General features: G+C 32.1%; 3 protein-coding genes across 12 annotated transcripts; 2 read left to right on the forward strand and 1 right to left on the reverse strand.

Annotated features, from left to right (window-relative positions):
- On the reverse strand, positions 1 to 21,367 carry LOC105153927 (uncharacterized). Of its 3 annotated transcripts, none has more exons than XM_087407055.1 (5): positions 21,267 to 21,337; positions 1,268 to 1,388; positions 1,118 to 1,192; positions 397 to 573; positions 1 to 218 (listed from the first exon to the last, which is right to left on the reverse strand). In XM_087407055.1, the coding sequence occupies exons 2-5, from the start codon at positions 1,368 to 1,370 to the stop codon at positions 1 to 3; spliced, it is 573 nt and encodes a 190-aa protein (XP_087263181.1). In that variant the 5' UTR covers positions 1,371 to 1,388; positions 21,267 to 21,337. The 3 variants fall into 3 exon arrangements, 2 of the variants coding, with proteins under 2 accessions (XP_087263181.1, XP_011067378.1); XM_011069076.2 differs by lacking the exon at positions 21,267 to 21,337 and adding an exon at positions 5,760 to 6,657; XR_015545367.1 differs by lacking the exons at positions 1 to 218; positions 397 to 573; positions 1,118 to 1,192; positions 1,268 to 1,388 and adding an exon at positions 11,147 to 11,185 and having other exon boundaries at positions 21,267 to 21,367.
- LOC105153928 (uncharacterized) lies at positions 8,395 to 13,389 on the forward strand. 5 transcript variants are annotated; one of them, XM_087407046.1, is made up of 9 exons: positions 8,395 to 8,494; positions 9,094 to 9,203; positions 9,411 to 9,588; positions 9,756 to 10,126; positions 10,382 to 10,651; positions 10,727 to 10,918; positions 11,035 to 11,226; positions 11,316 to 11,432; positions 11,540 to 13,389. In XM_087407046.1, the coding sequence occupies exons 2-9, from the start codon at positions 9,117 to 9,119 to the stop codon at positions 11,636 to 11,638; spliced, it is 1,506 nt and encodes a 501-aa protein (XP_087263172.1). In that variant the 5' UTR covers positions 8,395 to 8,494; positions 9,094 to 9,116; the 3' UTR covers positions 11,639 to 13,389. The 5 variants fall into 5 exon arrangements, with proteins under 5 accessions (XP_087263172.1, XP_011067380.1, XP_087263174.1 ...); XM_011069078.2 differs by having other exon boundaries at positions 8,453 to 8,605; XM_087407048.1 differs by lacking the exon at positions 8,395 to 8,494 and adding an exon at positions 8,501 to 8,968.
- Ork1 (open rectifier K[+] channel 1) lies at positions 13,531 to 27,609 on the forward strand. Of its 4 annotated transcripts, none has more exons than XM_087407012.1 (9): positions 13,531 to 14,243; positions 16,745 to 17,960; positions 18,320 to 18,868; positions 21,261 to 21,437; positions 21,990 to 22,376; positions 23,577 to 23,839; positions 24,215 to 24,364; positions 24,442 to 25,560; positions 25,750 to 27,609. In XM_087407012.1, the coding sequence occupies exons 3-9, from the start codon at positions 18,727 to 18,729 to the stop codon at positions 26,809 to 26,811; spliced, it is 3,300 nt and encodes a 1,099-aa protein (XP_087263138.1). In that variant the 5' UTR covers positions 13,531 to 14,243; positions 16,745 to 17,960; positions 18,320 to 18,726; the 3' UTR covers positions 26,812 to 27,609. The 4 variants fall into 4 exon arrangements, with proteins under 4 accessions (XP_087263138.1, XP_087263139.1, XP_011067381.2 ...); XM_087407013.1 differs by having other exon boundaries at positions 16,745 to 17,023; XM_011069079.2 differs by lacking the exon at positions 16,745 to 17,960.
- The last annotated feature ends 26 nt before the right edge of the window (positions 27,610 to 27,635 follow it).

Genomic DNA, 27,635 nt, shown 5'->3' on the forward strand with positions numbered 1-27,635 from the left:
TTAGATTAATTGTCCCTTTTTATCTTTCTTGTGAAATGGAGACCTAGGATTTATACTGCTCAAAATGTGTCCATGCAAACCATTCAGTCTCCTCTCTTCCTGATTTCGCAGTAATGCTCTTACATGAGGATAATTGTCGAAGAAAAGTTCACCCAATCCATAGAGGTATTTAACTGCCAACATTGCTTCATGGCCGGTCAATAAATATGGATCTTGTTCTGCAATTAGAACGAACCAAAATTATATTAGATAGAAACGAAACGATACACATTATTATACATATAAAAGAAGATAGTAAATTAGGGTGCCATTTATTAAAAATAGATTAGAAAGCATTAATTAAAAAGCGTAGACTTTATATCATAATCAGCAATCTCTTAGAAAAGATGGTCTTACGCTGTGATTTGTAGAAATCGGGGAAGCGTTGCGATATCTCTTGCCAGCTATAACCAAGATCATTGATGTCAGTTGGTGGCAGAAAAACTCCAATTGGCCACAGAGATTCGACGTTTCCTGAACTCTGTATCACCTGCTGTAAGTGATTTTGTCCGAAACTCGTCCTATAATTATAATCTATAAAAATGAACCATAGATATAAATGATTTTTACTGATGTTGTTTAAAAGATATATTATTAACTTTAATCGATGTTTGCGGGTCCAATAAAAAGAATATTTTCTTCAAGTACGTTCTGAAAAATTATTTATGACAAATATTTTTTACAATCTTATAGTTATATATGCTTATTATTCCTCAAATTTTGACCTTTAAAATGGAATAAATCGTTCAATTACATCTTAATCAATTGCTTGAACTTCAATTATTGATATTCAATTAGGTGTTGGAATTAATTCGTAGCGTTTTTTAATGAAAGAATGTTATTTATTTCACATGAGCATTAAAAAATACATTAATGAAAGTATTTCCCATCACTTGTAAAACGCTACTAATACTTTATACTTTGAGTAAAGATACATTAATTTAAAGTACACTAAACCCGTAAATACATACAATTAAGAAAATTTCAAAGCGAATACCGATTAAGGTTAATTCTGATTAATACTCCTAATTAATTACACTAAAATAATTGTATGTAAGTATAAAAATAAAGTACTTACCGAGATCATTAGAATGCTTGGCCACGTTTCGTCGGCCGATCGATATAAACGATTTTTGGGCTACCGTTCGATCTCCTAGATACAAATGCGAATGAGTTAAAGCATCTCAACTTGTTAATATAAAATATTATCACGTAATCAGAAACTAACCGTCTGTTGTAACGCTATGCTCGTACACATTAGGTGGCGACACGAATTTCACGTGCACATTGGCGAGCGGTAAGGAACTGACCACAGTCACCGTTAGAAGCATCAATACCTGCACTGTTATCTAAAATCAAAATAGTAGTTTATTTTATAATTAATGATGTATCTTGTCATCAGAGTCGGATATTCATGAAAAAAACATAAGAAAAAGATGATTTAGAAATTCTACAGCATATTTTATGACTACTTTGGAGTCTATTTCTCCTCAGAAAAAAAATTTCGAACTTTTGTTAAAGTAAAATGTGTGAATTAAATTTCGTTGGAATGTCTGTGTTACAAAACATATTGTATCCGTGAGTTTCTCAATAACAAAAAATTATATTATTTTACAATGCACAGTTGCTGAAACTCAATATACATACATATGAATAACTATCACAGAAAGTTTTCTTAGTAAGGATATATCATATTACATACTCGGGTTTCAAGATATTACCTGTAGATGTATGCGCGTATACAATTTCATAGAGATTTGTTTGCAAAAGAAAATAAAATAGCTATAACGGCAACAATAAAACTATTCGTATGGTTTATCAATTCTAATACGAGTTAGGCCCAGTTTCACAACTCACGATTAACTCTTAACCGAAGTTCAATTTGTTTCTCATCTTTTTCCAATTCTAGAATTGGAAAGAGACAATGAATAAGTTGAACACGATTATTTATATTATTCAACTTGTAAAATATTATAATATTTAATAATTATTATATTATGCCGTCTTGCATTACAAGAAAAAAATTGATTCCAAATTTAATTGAGACTTTAAGCCAGGAGTTATGTTTTGTGAAACAACTTAAGCAACTACTTCGCAATCACCATATATACGTCGACGATAAATCTTTTTTTTTGATGAATCACAATGCAGAAAATGGACTGACATGAAACATATCACAGAAATATGTCAAGGTGGATACGTTTCTAAAAATCGTTCTATGTGGATGCACATATAGAGTAATATTGGGTCATCTAAAAAGTATCAGCGGTTTTTTGTCATTAGATGTGTGTTGATGGTATATATCTAGTGACAAAGTATCGCGGATACTTTTTAGATGACCCAATACATAGCATAGGAAGAAATTATATAACTGTCTTCTTGTAATCTGCAAGAAGAAATCAATCATCTTTGAATTAAAACCTGTAAGAGAGTAATATTTATTGATATATAAAAATGTGTGAATAGCAAAGAAGTGTATATCGCAGTCGTCTGTACCATCAAAAGAATTATTATTAATTATCGTTGTACATCGTTGTAATCCTCGATTTAGAAAATTCGTATTTTATAGAACTTTTTATGGGGCTTCTTTATCATTAACTTGTTTTCAATCATTATTACACGCTAATAAAATGTTTTATGCGCAATAGTTTAATTAAAAAAACGAGATAGTAATAATTAGAGATGCACCGGATCGTAAAATTATCAGATACCGGATCTCGGATATCCGAGTAGAACGTCGGATGGTATCCGATCGAATATTCGAGACGCAATTTCTTCGAGTCGGATATTCGATTTTTTCCGGATATCTGATCAGATTCCAAAAAAATGTCTTTTAAAAAAAAAGCCTATAGGGAAAAAGATTATAATTTTGTGACAATATATAAGATATTATAGCATCATGAATATGCATACTTATTTTTAGAACATTTGTATAAGAAAAAATCAATTAATGATATCAAATTTCAACCGGATACCTCTCCGAATAATAGTGATATCCGGTCGGATAGTAAAAAAATGTCGAATAATACCAGATACTTTTCGGATATTTGGTGCATCCCTAATAATAATATTGATCCATTGATAGAATATTATTATGCCATCTTTTATAATTATATTTATGATCTTTTATGATCTTCTCATGGTTATATTTATTTATGAAGAATTAAATCGGTCTTAAAAATTGATTTGTAATATTTTTTTATTTTTCAATATATTTTTTAGCTCTTATCTTATAAAATATCAACTCTTATCTAGATATAACATACAGAAAAACTTTAAGAATGCATTTTATTACTCCTTAACAATTTCGTAGGTATCAATTTCTAACTTATTATTCTTGCTTCTAGATTCTCTAAAGTAATTGGGAGTAATTTATTATAATATAAACTCTTGACATAAACGTCGTAACACGTTACATCATTTCTACGACCTGCTTACGGAACGCTGCCCTTCCTATGCGAACATTACAAGACAGACTTTTCCCAGTAGGATTGGAACCAGCAACATTGCGCTTTGAAAGGCAATATTCTTCACGACCGCGAAAGTTACATTATATCTCCGCATGCCATCGTCATTCCTACATCGTCTCAAGTGAGCACACCTACGCCTTTTAACAAAACGCGTGTATGCGCGCTGAGCTTATAGCTCTCAAGGAGATTCGGATAAAGATACATACTCGGCAGTGCGTATCAAAACTCACCCTTTCGCCTTCCTTTCCGCTCACCTTCACTTGGAAGTACATTCGGGCGCTATTGAATCCGGCATTTGAGATATAACAGTGCGGAAACTTCATGTGCATAAGTAGTATTTCTACATACATTGATAGATTATCGATCAGAGATCTAATAACTACTCTTCGACAATGGAATTTGCGAAAAGGTCGAGCTTCGAAAGGGCATGAAGTCTTTCTCACGAGAAGGAAAGCTCATAATACACATTTTTAACAGAACGTTACGCAAAAGTAAATTAATTTATGAAATGAAAAGAAATTTGTACATCATATAATTTTATATGTCTGTTATAACTTCTTGATACGTATTTCATTATTTATTAATGTTTCATTATTAATTATATACCCGGGAAAAAATGTTTCATATATAATTATATATAATTATATATATAATATGTCCATTACATAACATTTTTTCCCGAGTAGAATACATTGAAGTTCAAGAACAAACGTTTTAAATTTGAATCAAAACAAGTTAGTTTGCAATTTAATTTATTTTTGTACAATATAATTTTCTATTATAATATAACTTCCTTGATATGTGTATGTCGCTCTTTCTAAATGTTTCATACATTATTTAAAAGTGATTTATAGTCTATAAATGTTGGATCGAGTACAAAACGTTTCAAATGGAGACATTGCAATTAGTTTGCAATCTAATTTATTTTTGCACAATGTAGTCTGATTAGTAAGAGTATTGACTCATAGCACACATGAATGGGAAAAAATATGTATTGCTGTAAACTGAGAGCGATCCCATTCTCGTGATGTACATCACGATTTGATTAAGTAACAGCGAGTCGCAATGAAGCAATTACATTGATTCACGCGCACACGCATGCATAAGAATTTATAAATCTGTATATATAATACGCCTGCTTACCATGTCTACCTTTCTAATGATACATTAAATCCATAGATAAATTAATTTATCGCGTGAGACTGTAATTACTCGATTCGAATTGTAATTATAGCGTCTCAGAAAGTGATGGAACAAATTACAATAGCTTCACAATAAAGTTTCTTCTGTCAAAGGAACATTGTTGTGAAACTAATTTATGTTCTTTCCTATCTTTAAGTAAAAATCAAAGTAGATAAGTCTCTTATGCAACTTTATCATCTTTTATTCATTTTTTTCTCTATAAATTATGAGATAAACATATTTTTATATTAAAGATATTTATGATTTTCTATTGTAAACCAAGTCCCCTTCTTGGCTTGTATACTGAAGCAAATAAAATATTCTATTCTATTTATGATTTTCTAGGTTTCTACACTAAATTGTTTTCAATTTTTATAAATATTAAAAATTATATGAAACTACTCGAAAATCGAGAATTTATTATTAATTTGGATTTTATTATACAACATTATAGAAAAATTTCAACATTATAGTAAAAATTAAATTATTTAAAATGTTTCCTTTTTTTCAAATTTCCATTTTTGTTTAAGCCTTTATAAAAATATATTCGGTGCATTTTATAACTAATAACTGATTCATTAAAATTTAAAATTTTAATATTAGATTAAATATCAAAGTACAAATTCCACATCTGAATCTATTCTAAGGCTTTCCAATCTGTTTCACTTGGTAGTTTAAATTTAAATTTATTTAATTTGATGATAATATAAAATTCGTGTTTTCCAAGATATGATTAATCATTATAAATTGATGGTTTTATAATGATAACTTTAAAAGTTACTTTTTATTACAAAACCATCAGTTTAGAGATTAATAAGTTCTGATTAAAATATTTTTATAATATTTTAAATTGGCGCGAAGACACACTCAATGAAGTTAGCTACCAAATTAATCAAATCGTGAGCATCGTTCGTCGATGAAATGATCTTTCAATAATGTGCATCCTAATGAATATAGGCAAAGGGATTAAAATTATTTAAGATTTTCAAATTGAACGCCGATGGCTGTAATTACAAGTGAACGGTCAAGGAAATCTGCGAGAGGACACAGGTTCATCACTTCACCCACCATCGTCATCGTCGCGCTATCAATCGTCGAGTATCGATCCCTAGCAGGATCTCGATGAGACGAGCACGTCGCACACTCGCACGTATCGGATCACAGTCACTACGGCGAGAAGGATTTCTCTTACGGATTCGCGGGGACTCTAGGATCCAGCCGGATTTTCTCAAGACGCCTTGTGGATGCGATAATAGGAACTGATCCAGGTCGCGGTGTGGAGAACGTCGGCGACCGCCGGCCCGTGCATGAATTTCAGCATCCCCCTTCTCGCCATCCTCAATATACATGCACGTGTACCCCACTTGCGTGTGACTTTCGAGGCACCGCGGAGGTTCCCGAGGTAATAAGGATTCTAACTTCGCAAGGGATCACCGTCGAGATACTTTCATCTTGCCTCGGGAACGCACGGCTCGTGGATCAAATTAGTACGCTTGCGAAACAGACATCGTCCGTGAACACGCCGTATTCTTCGTTCCCGCGGTCACGACGAGTTGCGCGGCCGAACCGACAATCGAATCGATGCAGAGAAGAAAGGCGGGCCTGTCGAATAAGGTCATATATAAGTAAACGGAAAGTAATCTTTCAGGGAAAAATATTTTCAAAAATTTTATGACTTCCTCTAAACAAAAAGTTATATTTATAATTACATAGAAAGAATTAACGTAACGAACATAATAAGTAATAATCAAAAATTAGATTACATCCGCTTTTCTTTCACCTGTTGCGCTACAAAATACTCTACGTGGGAAAAAATATTTTATATATAATTATATATAGTTTTATATATTTGTATTAGGTGTTGGAATTAATTCGTAGCGTTTTTTAATGAAAGAATGTTATTTATTTCACATGAGCATTAAAAAATACATTAATGAAAGTACTTCCCATCACTTGTAAAACGCTACGAATTAATTCCAACACCTAATAAATAAATAGATATATTTTATATATAATTATGTATAATTTTATATAATTTTATATATAATTTAATGTAATTTTATATATAATTATATAAAATATGTCCATTTATATACAATTATATAAAATTATATATATTTTTATATAATTTTATATAATTATATAACATTTTTTTCCCTAGTGGTTTATTCTCATTTCACTCTGAACAACATTTAAACCTAATCTACAGACTTTTATCTCTTGCCCTTTTCTTTATAGTTGCTACCATTTTATCGACATTCATGTTCTAATTGTCTTTTCCGAAATTTAACTTTTATCTCGGACAAAAACGAAAAAATAAAATAAGAATCGAAAAGGCAAGAGAAAATGGTACGTAAAAAATGATAAAAAGCCAGCAGCAAGAAGCAGAAAGAACACAGAGAAAGTAGAATAGGTTTTATAAATTTATTAATCGAATTTTTTTTAATCGGCGATTAAATTATCAAGCAAACCTGTATTGTTTTGTTAACATAGAATATAATTCATTTTGTAATATACGGATGGAGAGAAGATTGAAAAGAAAGATTGAATTGGAAACAGGAAGTTATATAAATTTTTCTTTTTTGCTGAGTAAGGGTCATCACATACAAAATGACATGGCATAGTTGCATAACCATAGCATAAGGCGCCTAGACCAAGCACCCGACATAAAGATGCCATTGATTTACATAAGATTTTCTTCTTCTGATTTCATAGCTCTCGCCGGCGATTCCGGTCAATTTAAGATGCTCATTGGTTTAGGGGCCTTATGCTTTGCTTATGTAATTTTGTGTATGATGGCCCTAAATAATCTAATTAAGTTTAGTAGTCAAAGTCTATAATTGCAACTAGCGTCTTGCTACATATGATGCTTTATACAGCATGAAACGGAAAGCGAGTTAAAGATCTCCAAAAAATATAAGCGTTGCGTATATTTCTTAAGCGAATTAGAGCATGTTAGATTGTCAAGATACTATCACATTGTATATCCGACTTCCGCGCATATATGATTTAATTGTAATCAACAATCTACAAATGTTAATTGATTGTACCCATAATATGAAATTACTGTAAAATATGAAATATTAATAATTATTGACGTTGAGTTGGGTCCTCATTAATTGTTGCCAAGTTTTCTGATTAGCGAATGGTTGATCTTATAAGGTGATATTCTTAATCTGATTTTATACTTAAGTTTTAATTAGTGTTAAGATTCTATCTAATTAAAGAAACTACATAATTTAACTCGAGTCTATTTTATGTCGATCATGATCACTTCCTTAGTAGCAATTAATTTATTTATCAATTTACTGATTAAACGTTGGAAATAATATTGGACCAATATTTGAACAATATTGTGCCAATAATTGTGCTACTAAGGTTTATATTATCTTTTATTAAACTAATGATTTAATATAATAATAAACAATAATAATGAACAATTAATTTTGTACATAACAATAAATAGTTAATTTTCTGTTCAATCCCGGGAAAAAATGTTATATATATCGATATATTTTACATATAATTTTATATAATTATATATATGAAACATTTTTTTCCAGGTACTTAATGATAATTAATTTTGTATTTAAGACGATCGTGAATATAAATGCCATCCTTAATTCCTCATTCTATTGTCGATTTTTAAAAAGAACAACAGTTTGAAAACCGGAGTCAGTCGCAAACGTTTAAACGTTCAAATCGAAGCGCGCGTACGCCACCATGGTGAGATAACCGTCACCGGAGTTCCGGTTCGCCGCGCGCTAGTCGCCAGAGGATTTCGCGGGCGGCCGAGTTTATGGGTAATATTTCCCAAGATTCTTTGTGGCGTGCTTGGCGTACGGGGAACCGGCGAAAATTCAATTCACCGCGTGCGAACGAGCGTGCGGATTGCGTCGCACTATGTTCAATTAGTTATGTCATGTCATGTTATGTTGGCGTGGAGTTGTGATGACGCTTCGTCCCTCGTCGCAACGAGTCCTCGTCATGCCGCGCCGCCTTGCGATGTATTGGCCTGTCTCTTCTCACGAGACAACCGTGCGCGAGGATGGCGAGGCACGTCGAAGCAGGACGCGGTTCTGCTTATTCGTCCACGCGTTTAGGGATCGACGACACTTGCCGACGCCGCACGTCTCGGCGTCCCCTCGAGCCGTTGTGGGCCGTTGATTACGGCGCCGGCGACGATTGTTAACCGTCGCTGAATCGGTCGGTCGTTGTTATCGCTTATCGCGAAAAATGGAAGGGCCGTTCGTTTGATTGCGACTTTTACGGTAAAGGTACCACGCGGTCTCGTTGCTCGGCATACAAAGCATCTCAAAGGGAGAAACGAAAATCACGGACGGAATGTCTCCTTGTCCAGTATCATTAGAATATATTAGTGAAAAATATTCTCTGTTTGCAGCTGGGTCATAATTGTAGGGGATTATGTCGGAGCAAAGTGCGGATTCTCCGAACTGTACCGCGAATCAGGAGGAGGAAGAGGAAGAGGAGATGATCTTGCAAGAGTCTGAGGTACATAGAAATTGATAATAATGATAACGTCATGTAGAACATTTTTGTACAAATCGTTTCATATCATCTTCTATTAATAAAATAATAATTTAATGAATATTTGATTTTGTACAATAAAATTGGTTGCTTGTCCAACAATTAGTTTTATTGATTTTTTTGTTTTTGTTTCCATATCTGCATTTAACATGATGTATGATTTACTTTTAGGCTAATCCAGTAGATATTCTGGAATGTCTGTCGGTTATGATCAACGATAGCACTGGAAAGGATACTAGCCAGGTACAGGAGCTTATATTGGACGATCAGTTGCTTGGTACAATGGTAACTACAATTACATTGCCTGATGGGACTCAAGCTTTTGTTACGAATAATCTTGGTGACATTGGTTAGTAACCATTTGAATTCGGCTGTTTTTAATATTATTGTACTTGAATATTACAGATAATACAAAAGAATTATTCCTTTCAAAACAATTTGCATTTGAAAAAATATAGCTATTTGGACGTTTTATTTGTTTTATGGTATATCTATAATGAATTTGTACATTTACAGATCCAGATTTTAAGACACAAACACTGCAAACACTTGAAAATGGAGATACTATTTTGCTACGAGATTTGTCAGAATTTGGCGATGGAAAGGCTCTTCAACTGGAATTAGATCCAGCTACATTTGTACATGCTGAAGACACTGCCACTGAAAATGTAGAAAATACATATTCACAAGTAGAATTTATCACTGGCACTGCGTATATGGTGGCTGGCCATGTGGATGTAGACGAAAATTTATGGGAAATTGAAGATGGAAAGTTAAAGAAAAAAGATCCCAAGATTTTAATCAACAAAATATCCGATGTAAAAGTTAGATATCCTTGTCCTAGGGAAGGATGTTCAAAGGTTTACAGCACGCCCCATCATCTTAAGGTAATCAATTCTTCGAGATCAGTACGAATACTTGTAAATAATTGAAAGATCTCATTTAGGGCGGTATTTATAATCCGTTCTTATTTCAAGATTGTCTTAAGTAATGTCTTAAGTCACTAATGCGGTTCTCTGATTGGTTCGTAACTTCTTAAGACTGTACTTAAGACGGTCTTAAATAAGATGTGACTATGAATATCGGCCTTAAATATTTTCAATCAGACTTACTAAATGCAATATTTTTAATCTTTTTTGTAGGTCCACGAACGTTCGCATACTGGTCAGAGACCATATAGATGTACTCATCCAAAGTGCAAAAAGAGTTTTTCAACCGGCTATAGTCTGAAAGCGCATTTACGGACGCATACGGGCGAGAAACCGTACAAATGCACGAATGGAACGTGTAATAAAAGCTTCAAGACGTCAGGCGATTTGTTAAAACACGTGAGAACTCACACGGGAGAACGTCCCTTCGTATGTCCATTTAACGGTTGTGGTCGATCGTTCACTACAAGTAATATTAGGAAGGTACGGATATTCAATGTACGATGCTTATTAAAATATTTTATTGTCGAAATTCAATAAAGGTTTTATGCTTATCAGGTTCATGTAAGGACACACACTGGCGAGCGACCATATAAATGTACGCAACCGACATGTGGTAAAGCATTTGCTAGTGCGACAAACTACAAGAATCACATACGCATACATTCAGGCGAAAAGCCCTATGTTTGTTCCATAGAAAACTGTGGTAGAAGGTTTACCGAATATTCTAGTCTATATAAACATCATCTTGTAAGCATTTTATACCAATTATTAATCAGTTATTAATAAGAGTACAATATTCTAGAATACAATATTCCAAGAACTTGTTAAAATATAAATATCTCTAGATATTTTTGTCTTCGTAGGTACATACACCACAACGACCATTCGAATGCACACTATGCTCCAGGAAATATCGTCAGAGTAGCACGTTGGTGATGCACAAGAGAACAGTTCATGCCTTGGTCGACAGTGACGATGGTGCCGATACATTTTTGCAAGACTCTCTTGAATCCTCTAGTCAAAATAAAAAAAAAAATAAGACCATAAAAGAAAACGTAAGTGTAATGTAAAATCTAATTAATTATTAATTATATATATTTGTGCAGTCCCATATGATTATGCAACTAATAGATCTTAAATTTAGCATAAGCTGCTAGCGAAAGACAAACAGATCCAGATTTCTAAAATGATCGATGACACAAACGAAAAAGAACCACAAATTTTATTGGTAGGCGATCCTTCGCAAATCGCTGCATTACAGGTTTGTATAAAAACTTGATATATTTTTACGATAGATTTATTTTAGATAATTATTAGCGAAAAAAATAAAAGTTTTTTAAATTCATTTATTAAAAATTTCAATTACAGAAGATTGATTTGGACGAAAGTTTTGATGATCCTGGCATTGATACGACATTCGAAGGATTGAATATAAAAATCGAAGATATAGAATTTGGATGGAACTAATGTACGGAGAAAGGAATGCGACTTTGTATGTGTGAGAAAAGTCTTATGCATTAAATATTAATCTTGTTAACATTCATTCAGAATGTGCTAATATCAGAGCGAAATCAAATAAGTAAATGGAAATTAAAAATAGTGTCAAACGATATTTGATCGCATAAATAGTGCGATAACAGATGCGAGCTGAGATTTAAGTTTCTTATCAGTTTCATAAATTCATCAGATAGAAATATATAGTAACACACATCAATGATTTTTTATAATAATGAATAATGATTGTATGATTTATATGATCATTGGCATAAAGTGATGATTAATCCAACGTGATGGATTAAATATCTAATGCAAATATGTATAGATATGCTAAGATATCCTGAAAAGGATTTTATGAAAATGTGTAGTATTTCTCGCGTCGAATTTAATGATTTCCGATCAAATGAGTGGATTCATACTGTAAACGTAAACGTACAAGGTGAGATTTATTTCAAAAATATATACAGGAGAGATCAATATTTACACAATATGTGATTACGTTCTTGAACTAAAGGCAGTGCCTTACCTGAAAGTGTGAGTGTAAAAGAAAATATATGTACTATATCACATTTTGTCCATCTATAGTTATCGTGTATGTAATATTTTTATGTAACAATTTACATCGTTTTCTTCTCGTATCCAAAATTATAGACTGAGTTATTTGTTTTTTATTAATTTGAGACAAAGAGATATATTTTGACTCAACTTTATTATAGAGATGTTTGTATTCAGTTTTATTAAAAGAGCAACTATCGAAAAGTTACAATTTCATTAGCAATTTACGTTATCATGTAGTTTTATTTTCAGATTGTGTGATTTTGAGGCATTTTAATTTTATGTACAAATAATTATTATATTATTTTTACCCTGTAAGCAAAATGTTAACAATACGCCAATAAATTTAAATAGGATATTGAGGCTAACTGGCATCAACTGTATCATAATAAATTCATGTCCTATTAGATCCGTTGAAAACAAATTTTGCAAAGTAATTGCTACAAATTTTATTAGCAGAAATATAACAATATAATGGCAGAATGGCAATTGATAACAAAATCTGCTATTTTATAATTATATAAATTATTTAAATAATTATATAAATTATTTAAATAATATATTCCATTTGAATATAAAATATTATATTCTGCTTAGTTTCTGCCAATAATTTGTTTGCCAATAATTTGTGTCGGCAAGTTTTGATTGATACAACACAAGCTTATTGTGACATAATTGATGTCAATCTGTTTCAATATCCTGTTCGAATTTGTTGGTATATTGTTAATATGTTACTTACTGAATAATTTTAATATTGCGCTACTGAATTATTTTCAAAAATCAAGGGAATATGTTATGTATTTAGAATTTGCAATGTAGAAAATGCAAATCAATTTGAGAGATAAAATTTTTTTTTTTTTTTTTTTAAAGAAGACAATACAAATTGCAGCATAATTGATGTGTGAAAAAAAATATACATATATATATAAAACGAGTCTGACGAACGAAAAATTTTATTGTGTTTAATATTACATTATTGTCAGAATTAATAGGAATACAGATTATATATTATGTGATGACATATTTAACAATAGCTGGATAACAATAGATGGATAATAACATTTATATCGTGTATAAGCATTTCAAGAAGATCGAAAAGAAATGTATTATGTTTTGTATCTTCATTTTTTTGAGAATTAAATTGTTTTTTCGTAAATAACATGAAATATATTTGTGTAAATAAATGTGTTTAAGTGAACTTGGTGAAAATAAAAAATGTAACATTTGATCTAAAGGTTAAGAAAAATATGATTAAAACTTAGGAAATTAAGCTCCTAAGTCTAATTAAATTAATCTAAATTAAAATTTTGAAAATTAATAAAATATATTATATTATTTCACCTTTCGAATAAATACTTTTCTTCGATCGAATTCTCATGGCTAAAAAAGGAACTATTATTAGCGTTCGATCGCTGATTATACAGATGCATTAACACAACTAAGTACGAGACGTAAAATGTAGCAAATAATACAGTTATATACACGTGATCGAAATGACTAGCCTTGTATTAAAAAGTAAGCTTTGTATTGAATTGAAGCGATGATTTTTTTTAATTTTGAGCTTTTTTTATATTCTTCTATCTTTAAAGTAGACGATATAATCATTAATCACCAAATATTTGCAATTGGTTTTTTTTAGTTGCATTGAAAATATTTTTCTCTGTGTATTCCCTTATTTTTACATTTTTAGCATCTAGCATATTATTTAAAAAAATTATTTTGATGAGCAATATAGAACTTTCGTCCTCCCACCATCCAGACGATCTTTCGTATAGTGCTGTTCTCGATTACGGATAGTCTCCATTCGGCCAAGTACTCGATCGCGCTCATCCATCAAACTGGCAGATAACTAAACTTTTTATAACGGAATCTTCCACTTTTGTCAATAGAATTTTAATCCTGCCGTCCGAAAATAGAATTCAAAGAGTTCCGCGACTGTGATTATGAACATTATTACAAAATGTGGATTGTCGGTTTAACGCAGATATGTGCAACGAACAGTATACAACGGATGAGACAGGTGAGTATTAAGCGATTAAATAAGACAATAAAGGTAAAGACTAATAATATCTTAGGATTAACATTGTTAACGTTCAATATATGTGTGAAGCATCTTTTACTTATATATACATCGAATTATGGAAAATTTATATTTGATATATCCACATATATATTCAGATATCGATATTTTATTCTTGTGAAACTTAATACCACCTAATACCTGTTGACGAATTAGGATAAAAAACATTATCTTATTTAGAGATTAAAATTACAACATATATATTTATCATATATATATTAATTAAATATATATATATATATATATATATTCTAAATATATTTTAAATAGATAGGTGTATAATTTTATCTTCTAATTATTCTTATTATTATATAACTTTAATTGACATTTAATACATAAAAGCTTTTTGAATATGTTATAAAATTTTTTAAATTTTTTAAAATTTTGAAAATTTATACACTAAGAAAAAGATACTTAAAAATTTAGTTATAGAATGTAATATTTTACAAAAATATATATTTCATCATAGTCAAATTTTTTTATAACCAACAAATATCGAAGAAAATACACATAGAAAATCACATAATATTTTACTTTACGAATATTTTGACAATTTTACGAATATTTTTATTTATGTCTCAATATATATAACTTATTAATATATTAATAAGTTATTTTATAATTTTAATTGATTCGATGTTCTTTGTCGAATTAATGATTTATAAATATATTTATTGCATTAATACCACTTAAAATATCAATAAAAAATATTTTGATTGTTCATTTTGAAAATTTAAAGTATACATCTATATTAACAAAAAAGTATAGTTTATACTATAGTAACAAAAAATTTTTATACACATTTACATAAAAATGAATTAAAGTAATAATGATATCTTTGTTTATCTACGATTTCTCATGCACTACGTGCAACTTTTTTTTACAAAAGAAATATTTAAAGTGGAAAATAAACAAGTATATTTAAAAATTATTAAGTGCATCCGTTAGGTATCACAACAACGATTAATGGAAAATTCAAGAAATGTGAAAAAATATTTGATAGCGTATCGGTGTCAATCTTAAAACGTTATCACCGATGAAACGGTCAATATGCTATCAATTCTACTTTTTAATAATTACGGTGTGTATCTCGTGTAATTCGATTGTTACAATTATTACTTTATAATACTATCTTGCGGCGAATATTTTCCGATTGATATTAATAATTGATGTTGGACATAGGTTCACTTTAATTAATGAATGATTTATTCAACCAAAAATAGTATGATTTATTAAAGAATACATCGACTGATGCTAAGGAATGTTACTTTTAAATACCGAATATTATTTAAGCAAATTTTACTTTTAAATAAACTCTGTATTCTTGGCAAGAATTTTCTTCTTTAATTTTTTTAAAGTAAAACAATTTGAATTTTGTTATGTCAATTAAAATGTTTAATTAAAATTGTTTAATTAAAATTTATCAATTTTATAATTAAAAATTATCTTTTTTATAATTTATACTTGAAGCAAATTCATTCTTTTTATAACATCGATATGATATAATTAATAATATTAATTAAACTAACAGTACTAACAAACAGTACATAAACTATCTTTCTAATGACATGATCAAGCTAAATTCCACGAAATACCATTGCGTTCAATTTTTTAAAGGTCAGTTATTAGAATTTATTTGCTCGTTTATTTAAGTTGATCGATAAATAATGTAAGACGCGTGATTAATATTTCATATTTCTTCTCGACAAACTCTTTTACACATTAATTGTTAACTAATTACCGCATGTGCGTTAGTATCGGCATATTTTAACCGCAGCCGTGACCGACACGACGTGTACAGTAAATGGAAGATAATAACAGTTGTTAAGTGGTCGTTAACAGCCATAAAAGTATTCGAGTTAAAATGCTGTCGTAAAACGTCATTCAACTAATCATTTCAACCTATTTACATTAAAGTGCGTCATTATGTTTCAAAGTTAGGCTCTGCGTGTGATTCACAATTATTAATTTCAACAGTTACTAAATAAAGCCTCCTTATCTAAGCATAACACAGGAATATAAGCTCAAGATTATGATTTTGTTATATACATGTCATCGTAAGCGAAAAAACGATCTTGATAAATTATAATAAATTAAATTCTAATTGAAACTACCAAATACAATTATCTAAAAATCAGGTCATGTTAAAAATCAATGCAACTATAAAACGAAATAAATCTTTAAAAATTTAAATAGACATCTCAATTTTTCAATCGAAGTCAATTCAATTGTTAGCTTGTCTTTTGAAAACGCACATTTATATCTCTACGCCTGTTACTTTTGGATTTCCATTATTTTATTTTCCAAGAAATTATTTTATTAAATATTATTGAAAAAAATTACCTCTTTAAATAAAAAGTAGCATAACAAACTGTTTTGATTATTTCGGCATTCTGCTAATTATAACTGCATTTTACAATGAATCATGCTTCTCATTTTAGCTAAATGTACGAAGAAGCAAGACTACCGAACTTGGGGAAAGAATAAGGCGATAAACTGATCGTCACTCGTGCCGTTTCACGAATAAAAGAAAATGTTCATGCACATGTCTGCAAATTTATCTCATCAATTAGAGGCGATCGATACTAGTAGCGTGATGTGCGATAGTTAACATCACTGAAGGTTCACGATATCCGTTCTTTCGCGCAGATGGAAGAGGAAACCCAATGACGGAATTCTCGGACGGAATGAAGAGATACTAGGGATAGATCCATTTAAACGTAATCTTCCTAATTTTTTGAGAAAACGAACCTGTTCATCTTTTAATATATATATTTTTGTCAACACTTCGAGACTAAATTCAACAGATGAGAGCTCTCTCTGGTTAAAACTTAATATTGCTTCGTTACGAGGAGTTTCTATTCGCAACAAATGCGAATTTTCTCAGACCAGTACGAACGAGCAATGTAAACATCGACATTATTAGCAAACAGAAATCGACACGTCAAGACTGTTGCGACCGAGACACTCCTCGTGCCTTATAAATCATATTTATGGACATGCAATAACGCAGGATCAAGACGAATCGAACGCATGTGTCTTCTGATCGTTCGTCGCAATTTTTCCATTTTACTATGTCACGCAATAATGTTTTGTAATACCAATTCTTGATATTGCGAATTGACATGAAATATCATTTGACTCACACTGCCTTGTCACATAATTTATTGACTTTTAATTTAATTTTTGAACATTCATCTAAGACATCGAACGTCGACACTTTATCACTCTCATTCACCGGATTCACCCCCATTGTTTAATTCATTTTTATTACGGAGCAACTGACTCCCAATCTTACAATAAGCGACACGAGCTCTTTCATATGATCTCATGACTTTCCGCCGATTCTGAAATACTTTGTACCGTCCCGAGCTTACATGATATGCACTTATGCAAATTTCTGTGCGCTTGAACCGGCGACGAGTCATGCGACCAGACGAGAAGCGTGAACTTGAGAGAAACACGTGCAACGTTGTTTCACGCCGTAAATTATCCTTGCCAATACAAAAATCGATTGCTATTACGATCTACGTGGATCATTATTATTATCCGCGATCCGGCAGGCTGATAGGATATATGGTATTCACCAGCGGAGACCGAACGTATTGTGTAACCGACATTGTCGAGGGAAGGGTTTTGGTAGCTTGACATACGAAGGTGCGCCAGGTAGATCATCTCGGGTAAACGAGTTTTTCGAGCCGTCAAATTGCTGGCTGTTTTTAGTTGGCAACTAGAGACCTAATCAGTTAGATAGTCTCAGGAAATTTTAATAGAGCGGTGTCTCTTCTGGAGGATAAAAAACATTATCATTTTTTTTTGTATCTATCAAATTTCTTAACGTTTTAACTTGCGCGTCAATTAAAAATGTGTATCTTATAGAATAAGTTTATATTAACATATTGATATAAATTAAATTATTATAGTATCGTATATTTCAAATCTTGCAAAAGTGTCCTCCACTTCTAGATTACTATCGTTACATATATCGTTTATATTGTAAGATCTTTTGATCGCAGAGTTCTTCGGGTACTTAACAGTGAGACGCAACCGCGACGCGATGCCTAGATCGTCAAGAAAACTTCTGATGAATCGGAGATATCAAACTGCAATGATAACATCGCCCTCGTGAGAACTCGTCATAATCGATACGACGATAATCGCCGCTTAAGAAGCCGTAAAAGGGAACCGCTCTTTGCGGAGAAGATTAGTGCGCTTGTGGCGAGCGAGCCAAAAAGCTCACTCCGTCGACCATTTAGCCTTCATCACCGGGAAACGATGTCAAGAATGCATAGGCGTGTTCGCCGCTTCAACGGGAACCTCCTAATTATCTGACACGAGAATCGTCATCCCTTGAGAATTATCCCTCTCGTTCTGGTTCACGCAGATCCACCAGACTCCAACATTTCACCGTTAGTGTCCAAGAATGTCCAAGAAGCAATGGCTTGCTCTGCTGTTGTTGTTCCTCACATATCTGACGTTGGGCGCTACCATCTTTTACTTCATCGAGAGTAATTATGAGAACAAGAAGATCGAAGAGGAGAAAAATGAACGCACTATGATCTTCAGTAAGAAAATAATAAAAATAATTATCCCCATATCGGCTATCTCACGCGAAATCGCGCAATCCACTAATCAATTCTTGTTAACTCATAATTTCTAGATACTTGCTGCAAATTGATAATTTCTAGATGCTTGATGCTGTTGCTTTGACACATTATTCCGATATCTGATAGGGAAATAGAACTTGAAATTTTAAATCTACTGATCGCTTATAAATTCTAGATCGATTCCTTTTTAATAGGGAATGTTTTAATATCAGTGATAATCAAGAATGAAGGATTTCTCGATATGAATAATATAGTTTTTTATTCTTTATTTAAATTTAACGGATTTTAATAAATTGATTATTGATAATTTGAAGATTTACAAAAATATCTACATCTATATGTAATATTTAATATCCAAAGTTTAAAATTAATTAAAATTAAAATTAAAGTTTAAACGCTATCTTTTGTTAAAGAAAGATTTAGATTTTTGGAAAATATTTTGCATGCAGTTTACGCGTTTGAACATATTTATTTTAATTTTTCTTCGTGATTAATAGCAAGTATAAAAACAGCAAGACAGTCGTGATTTCTGGAAGACGTTTTAATTGATGAGTTTCGTTGAAGTGTCAAGGAGAAAGCTGCATGCGAACAGAATAGCGAAAACGCGAACGGAGTTGCATTTGTAATTCGTAGTTGCAATTCGACATTGAATTATCTGCATCTCTGTTTGTTACAACCGCAACACACAGAAGTTCTCGAGATTTTGACGTGAAGCTTATTTTATAAATCAATCCTGATAAAAGAAATTAATAGTTGTAACTTTATAATGTTGTAATTTAGTAATAACAATAAATTGTACTTTCGCTTACATCGAATGCATTTTAATTTAATCGTTTAAAAGCCAATGTTTGTAGAGCCTCATTGTTAATATCAATTCATATCTCTAATAACATTTTTTTGTCTCGATAAATACGGAAAAGTACTCTCGAGATTTCGTTATCACAAAGATTAAAGTTTAACGTATCTAAATATTATATTAATTAGGGAACTATCTTAACAAAATCAAAGACGTCATCATCGCATCTGTCTCACGTGCTCGTAATTATCGTAATAACAATAACCCAATTATTACTACACCGTCACTCGCGACGGTGTTTTAAGATTTCGGTGATAATAATGCAAATAATGCACTTAGGTCACGGTCGTGCAGAAGACGAGTCCAGCGTGTAAAATGTTTGAAACTTCCGAAATGCATTTAATGACGATATCTTATGCTTCTAGCATCTTAAAATGCTTGTGTCATCGACTGAAATTGCACCGACGCCTATTGCTTTTTAAATCGTTAATTCGATTATAACAGGCGCAGAAAAATTCAGTTTAATTTCCGTAAAGCTCATATATTTATTAGAAACTTCTTAGAGATCTCAAGAAATTTTTCACATTTTACAAATAAATTTTCTAGATTCTGGAATCGAGAGTTTCAGAATCAGTACAAGTTTGGATCTTTTTCTTCTTCAGATGCGATTTGAACTCTTAAGTATTCATAATCGATTTTCATATATTTAAGATTCTTCTCATTTTTAAGATTCTTAAGTATAATCTTAGGATGTCTGTAAACCAGACAGCTATTATTAGCATCTTAAGACGGCTTTGAAATAAGAATTACAGACTATGAATAGCCTTTGTTAGATACTTTTTGAGCTTTCAGAAAATTGAGCTTCTCGAAACGCTGAATTTGTACGAGCAACTCGAATTGCGTCGAATCTTTTATAATAAATAGCCTTGTAAATAACCGGAAAGTCGACACGGCTGTTTGTCAATGGGTTTTGTATGCATGACCGTGCCCGATGCAATTGTTTGTGCGAGAAAAGGGAATTATTCGAATAGTCAATGTCCAATAGGACAACCGTACAACAGAAAGAATTAGTCGACGGCCAGTGTCAGTGTCGTCGAAATCGATTACGAAATCATTATCTCGACCACTCCTGTCAAAATCGTCGCGTACGAAAAGCGGCGATATCCGCTATCGTGCAGTCTATCTCAGGTGGCTAAGCTCCATGATGAAGAATAAATTAAGTGGAATTGCGAGATTATTTATTAATTTTTTTTCTTTATATAGATATTGTTATCGTCTTGATATTTCTTAGCCTCGATACACAGCGAAATACGGTCGCGTTCCGGTTGCAATTACATGCGCGGAAGGTCCAGGCCGAGTCTACTTGCACAAACCGGCAATATAAGACGACAAATATTGGCTGATAAGATAGTGCGTATAACACAATTGTCTCAAAATCCCGGCCCTGTTCGGAAAGGATGGCGAAAGAAAGGGATTATCCGGTGTGAGAGATAAAATTTAAGATCATCCGATGATGAATTCGCTGTTCAAAGTATATGTAATTATTCTTTTCAGACTTACTTCAAAAACACTATGTACCCGCTGTCGGCCACAATGAGACTGAAATTCTGCAAAAGCTCACCGATTACTGCGGCAAGTCAGTCTACAATTACAGTGAGAATGAAGTCATCATCCGACGATGGGATTACTACAACAGCTTTTATTTTGCTTACACGGTGGTCAGCACTATCGGTAGATATCTAACGTGTTCAAATAGCGTAAATCTTTAAACCGTATCTTTAAATCAAATCAGTTTTTATCTAAAGTCAATGGATTATAGCCTTGCGTTATTTTTTTTCTGTACCCTTTAATTATACGCGATTACAATATCTTTTATTACACATTTGTCTAATCTAACAGACGTTGAAATCTAACAGACGTTCCGAAAAAGGAAAGTATTTGAAACATTATGGTGTCTTGTAATCAGAGAATAAGTACTTGTTGAATTATCGATTTGTGCTTAAACTTTTATTTCTCTAAATTGGGATAATGGTATAATTATTTAATTATCTAATATATAATTTTATTATCTATATATTAGATAATTTTATTATACTATAATTTTATTATACATAATTTTTTAAATATTTTTTTGGAAATTAGTAGATTTTAAATTATATTAATAATTTTTTTATGAAGTATCTTTCTATATCAATATTTTCTTTTATTTTATCAATAACCTTTATTAATTTTCATTCTCTTCATTCTGAAAGAGTAATTGATTTATTATTATTAATTATACAGGGTATGGTAATTTAGCACCCACAAACACTCTCAGTCGCATCTTGATGATCTTCTACGCTCTTATTGGCATCCCAATGAACGGAATTCTACTGACGCAGTTGGGAGAATTTTTCAGCCGCGTATTCATCAGAGCCTACCAGAAATACAAGTCCTATAAGCAACGTCAATCAAGCATTGATCATCCTTGCAAAAAGTCGATATCGCCCGAAACGCGTAAGATAATGAGACTGGCCGCTCAGATCTTTCTATATTTGACGCCCGGCTTCATCGTATTCATCTTTTTCCCGGCAATTCTGTTCTCTTTTTACGAGAGATGGACTTATGATGAATCGGTCTATTATGCTTTCGTCACTCTCACAACCATCGGTTTCGGCGATCTCGTGGCCGGTAAGTGTTCTATCTTATCGATTCCTTGACACGCGCGTGTGATTAACTTATTTTTTTATCGTTAGCAAGAGCAAGATTTTGTTTTCGCAATTGTACGCGCAAATCGAAGAATTACGTACTCTCAGAAATAGTTTTTTTGTTCTATGAATGATATAATATATCATTGGTATCAGTCGTATCATCTATAATTCAAAATATGGCAAAAACATATAAAAACATATTGTGATAAAATTAGTATTGATTGCGACGTGACTAAGACAATTTTATGTTATCTGTTATAAGAATTGTTCATGTATGAATAATTATAGAACGCATGTCATTGTGTTATTATATGATCGATAACTACTGAAAAAGATAATACTCTTGAGAAATTTATAAAAAGATATACGCAATAATACGATGAGAAAATATATAAATTAAAATTATTATAGGAAATTGAAAAATAAACCATAATTAATCGTAAATTAAAAATATTTTTATTTTACCTGAGTATGATATAGAAAACTATAAGAAGTTTTACGAGCTTAGATTCTAAGAAGTGAAAAAAATTGATATTTACTATCTATTCGATCTATTTTCGAAAATGAGTAAATACAAGTCTGCTACATCATACGAAGTATTTATTTTCAGTGATAACATGAAATTCAGAATTAATGACATTTTTTTATTTGATTAGATAATATCGAGTCACTTGAGACTATAGATACATTCGATATTTCGGTAACTTTCTTGATTAATAATAGTGAAACGGTATTCACTTGTATTCTTATCATATACATTAATCGCTTTGAAGTATACAATCTATAATATGAGCTTGTTTGTTCCGCCTAATTAAAAGATGAATGTTTTCAATCATTACATGCTCACATGGGAAGCAGATCTTAACACGTAAGTAATACTTTCCATACGCCATAAATTAAAAAGTAAAGTAGCGCGTTTGCATATACAATTGCACAGCTAATAAAAAATGTAATTAAAAATAAAATATGAAATATAAAAATTAAACAGATAAAGATCGATCAGCAATAAATGTACAATTGAAACATCTATTCATTAACTTTCAAATGAAAATTATTCAAAAATAAATGTTTTCAAAATCAATTAAAATCAAGCACAAATGGAAATTAATGGAGAAAATAATAAATTGTTGCACTATGAAGAAAATATTCGCTATTGTTAATCTCTGTTTGAATCTCGCAGGCCAGGACAATACGAAGGGGAACGGTCCATTCTTCATGCTGTACAAGATATTCCTAATTTGCTGGATCTCCTTCGGGTTGGGCTACATCGTCATGATAATGACATTCATCGCTCGTGGTATGCGCAGCAAGAAGATTACAAGGCTCGAGCACAAACTGGCGATGAATCTCAAGCTTACGCAGAGCAAGATTTGGAACGAGTTTAATAAAGAGGTCAACTACCTGCGCCGCGTTTTCAACGAGTTACAGCTCTCTAAGGTCAAAGTAAGTGACCTGGTTGGACCTTAAGCAACTACCAAATTTGCGAAAATATTTTCATACATTTTTATGAAGATTTTTATTTCATCCTTTTTTATTTTTTTTATACGTTTATTTTAAATCCTAAGAAAATTCGATTATCAATAAATATGAAATTATTTTATGTCATGTTGAATAATTTACTTTTTGATTACTCCAGTTGCATTCGTCGTATTTTGAATTGAGATATTTTAATAATTAATATAACAACTCAATATAGTATGTAAATTATCAATTATAAATTTTTATTATCTTTATTAATATCATTAATAAAATTTTCTAAGCACCGATTATTATTTTTAATATTGATTATTTATTCAACGTTTGTTATTTTCTTGTTAGAGAGTATATGTAGATGAATACGAGTCCGAAGAACCTCCGGCGAAATTCCCACGCAGCAACAGTTTTCCGAATCTCCGAGATTTAACAATTGGTGGATATGTAGACATACCGCATCCACGACGACGAGCTAACAGCGAAGTGGTGCCAGTGGTAAGTCATACTAATTTAATATTATCATCTCTCTTGTTAAATATTATAATGTTTTGTTAACAACGTATTATTTAAAGGACGAACTGACTCGTGTGGTATCTGAGACGGATCTTCAAAGGATAGACAAGAATGCGACATTCGCTGCGCACGCCATAGTGCAACCGGCTGAACTCTTGGCGCGCTTGGTGAACATCCTCGGTTACATACCTCCACGGGATGACTTTGAATGTGACCAAACTGAGGAACAAGCCGACGCGCAAAACGAGACACAGCATAGTAAATCGATTGATCAAGGCCCAGCCAACAATATCTCTCACTGGACAATCGGCGGTGAAAAGTTCCCATTCTCCAAGCCTCGATCTAGGGCAGCTAGCGAAATACGACTGCGTACTACGAAGGACGATTCCGTTCAAGGTAATACCGAATGGACCTGGTCCGGAGTAGCCTCGACGAAGTTGCAAGAGATGATGAAGAATAATGACACGACCATATCTTCCAAGGATAATCCTAACAAGCCATATAAGAAGTTTGCGTCGCTCGCTTTGCCACTTACCGCGTCCAAAAATCTTTTTCCTAAATGGAGAAAACAATTCGCGAATAAGAGGTCGTCGGACGTTGGTTTTAATACAGAGAAAACCATTGAAATAACAGATGAGAACGAGAAGAGCAATCAGCAGAATAATTCGATCGGTCCACTACCCTCGTATTTAGACGAAAGGCACGATTCGATCTCGAGTAGGCCGCATTACTATACACATACCGGTGGCAACCTGCCAAATTATTTGGAAAACAACAATATACTGGAAGAGACAAGTCTAGCAGAATTTCTTAGAGCATTAACCGCTCTTCACGCACGGGTAGGAACGGTTCCCGATGATTATGTTACTAAACCTAAGAGAAAATTAGGAACGGCCTGTTTGAGTCCACCAAAGTTACCTAGTCTTTTTACCCTCTTCTCAAATGCACCTGGTTCTGTTTCGGCAAATCAGAGCAATCAGAATACTGTCACGGGAGCGCAGTCGAATAGGAGAATGTCTCTCAAATTGTCTACTGATAATTATTCTGGCTCTAATACGCCTACGCCCTATGTCAGAAAAGGAAGTGTCCCTGTAAAACCTAGAAGATTTTCTTTGAGGCCAGTCGCGACTCCAGTGAGTCCTCCGACTCCGCCTGATTTAGGGTCACCACGATTATCGGTAAGCTTGAATTTTACCAAAAAAAAAATTTTTATTAAATTCCACAAGTATAAAATTTTCACAATTATTATAAATTTAAAATCTTGAAATAAATTTTAATATAAGGAATAATAGTGTATAGTGATTAATAATTTAATATAAATGAAAGTAATCTTAAAACTTATTTTATAAAACAAAACTATTTTTCAGCTACGACTCTCTCAAAGAATGGATGGTCGACATCTTCAAGAACCCGTTTCATTAGAACCCTTTATTTCTGTATCATCGAAAGAACCGCTCGTGAATTTGGAGGGACTACCGGGAATTTCGTTGCCGATCCAACAGCCATCCAATAATCAACGATTCTCCATAAGACCTGCTCAACTCAGCACGCAACCGAATCCGACGAGCACCATGTCCACACCTTCGCCTAAACCGCTACCCAAATGGAAAGCGGGTATGCTTCAGCGGCAGATCACTCAAATGAATCTACGTCGTCGCGCCAGGGCGTTCAGTCTCAGTGATGTTCATTCTGACAAACGCGAAAAGATCACTCCTCCTCTCAGTCCTCTCGCTATAGATAACATCAAGACTGTTGACGTTAGCAAACCAAGCAACCCGAAAACAGTGACCATCATGTCACCGGCGGAGGAGATGAATATGACTTCGAAAAATGAACTTCAAGATTCCATGGTAGTTCCTTCAAGTTCGAGAGACAATCAAATTGCATCATGGAAGGATCAGGAAGGCGTAATTTCACCAATTAATCCTTTTATTTTCGAGATTTCCAGTGAGCCACCCACAGAATTCAATGAGTCCATGATTTTAAGCACGCATAAGGATGAAATATATCCTCAAGTGAATTCCCTACCAGTTTGTGAACCGATTTACAAACCGTTATCTTCCTCTATGTTCGAACAAAAATTAATAAAATTGAATGATGAGCTGGATAGAACTCTTCAAAGAGGGATGCAAGAGACGAATGTGGATGCTAAAGAAGTTTCGCTTAAAATGGAGCAGAAACAAAATGATACACACATAATTGACATAACCGATAATTTAAATGCTTCAACGAGTAGCGGGAAATCTCCAGAATCAAGAAAAGGGAAGCTCAGCGTTTCGATAGACTCGTACAAGCCATCGCTGCAAATGACGATAGAGAAACCAACGATTAATCCATTCGAGCAATACAGAGCTATGACAAGGGCTAGTCAAAAGGAAGTAGATACGGACTTAAAAGAAGTTAAAATCGAGAAACCTGGTGAAAAGTAAAAAAAGAAATAAATTCATATTATGTTAAAGGTCCAACAATTAAAGAAACTTATGTATTTTACTTAATTTTAAAAATAGAAATCTGGAGTCAAATTAGCAAAAAGATATTTACGAACTATGTTTACAAACATATTGATTTGATATTTTTATCAGGAAAAGATTGACTCTACATTTTGCAAAAAATAATCCGTTTTTCCTCAATTATAAAAAAAGAATAACACATATGAAATCAGTGTGAGAATCTTGCCCGTTAGAAATTTGCGGTTTTACATTACTGTGCAAGAAATGATATCCTATTAATAAGATAAAATTTTATACGTTTTGAAAACTATTATAAATAATTCGCGTTTTACTTCAAAACGATACGTAATTTATTAAAAGAGACTGTAGATAGAAAAAATATAATTTTATTTAAATGCATTCATTGATATGCAAATTACGGAAAAAAAAACAATTCAGCAATTAGGTGACTGATTTTGTGGAAGTTGTTTTCATCGATATGTAAAACATCTAATTTTTTTCAGACTAGTCGAATTTGTAACATTTTTAACGAGAAATGTATATTTTATGAGAAACTAGATAACGCATGCTAATATAATGATAATTATTAGAGGAGTAAGTAAATTAAAATATTCAAGTTATTTAGTTTTAATTTAAACTTGATAAAAGACTGATATAATGAGTAAGGTATATGTATCCTCAATTTAATTTAAACTGAAATAAATTATTTGGAAAACATAAATATTATATAAGTAAATCATATGAAAATATTAAATTAAATGACTAAAAAGAAAAAAATATTTTCTATTGAATCCGAAATCCAT

The sequence above is a fragment of the Acromyrmex echinatior genome, chromosome 6, assembly GCF_024713525.1.
Source record: "Acromyrmex echinatior isolate Ae372 chromosome 6, ASM2471352v2, whole genome shotgun sequence".
NCBI classification, from domain to species: Eukaryota; Metazoa; Arthropoda; class Insecta; order Hymenoptera; family Formicidae; genus Acromyrmex; species Acromyrmex echinatior.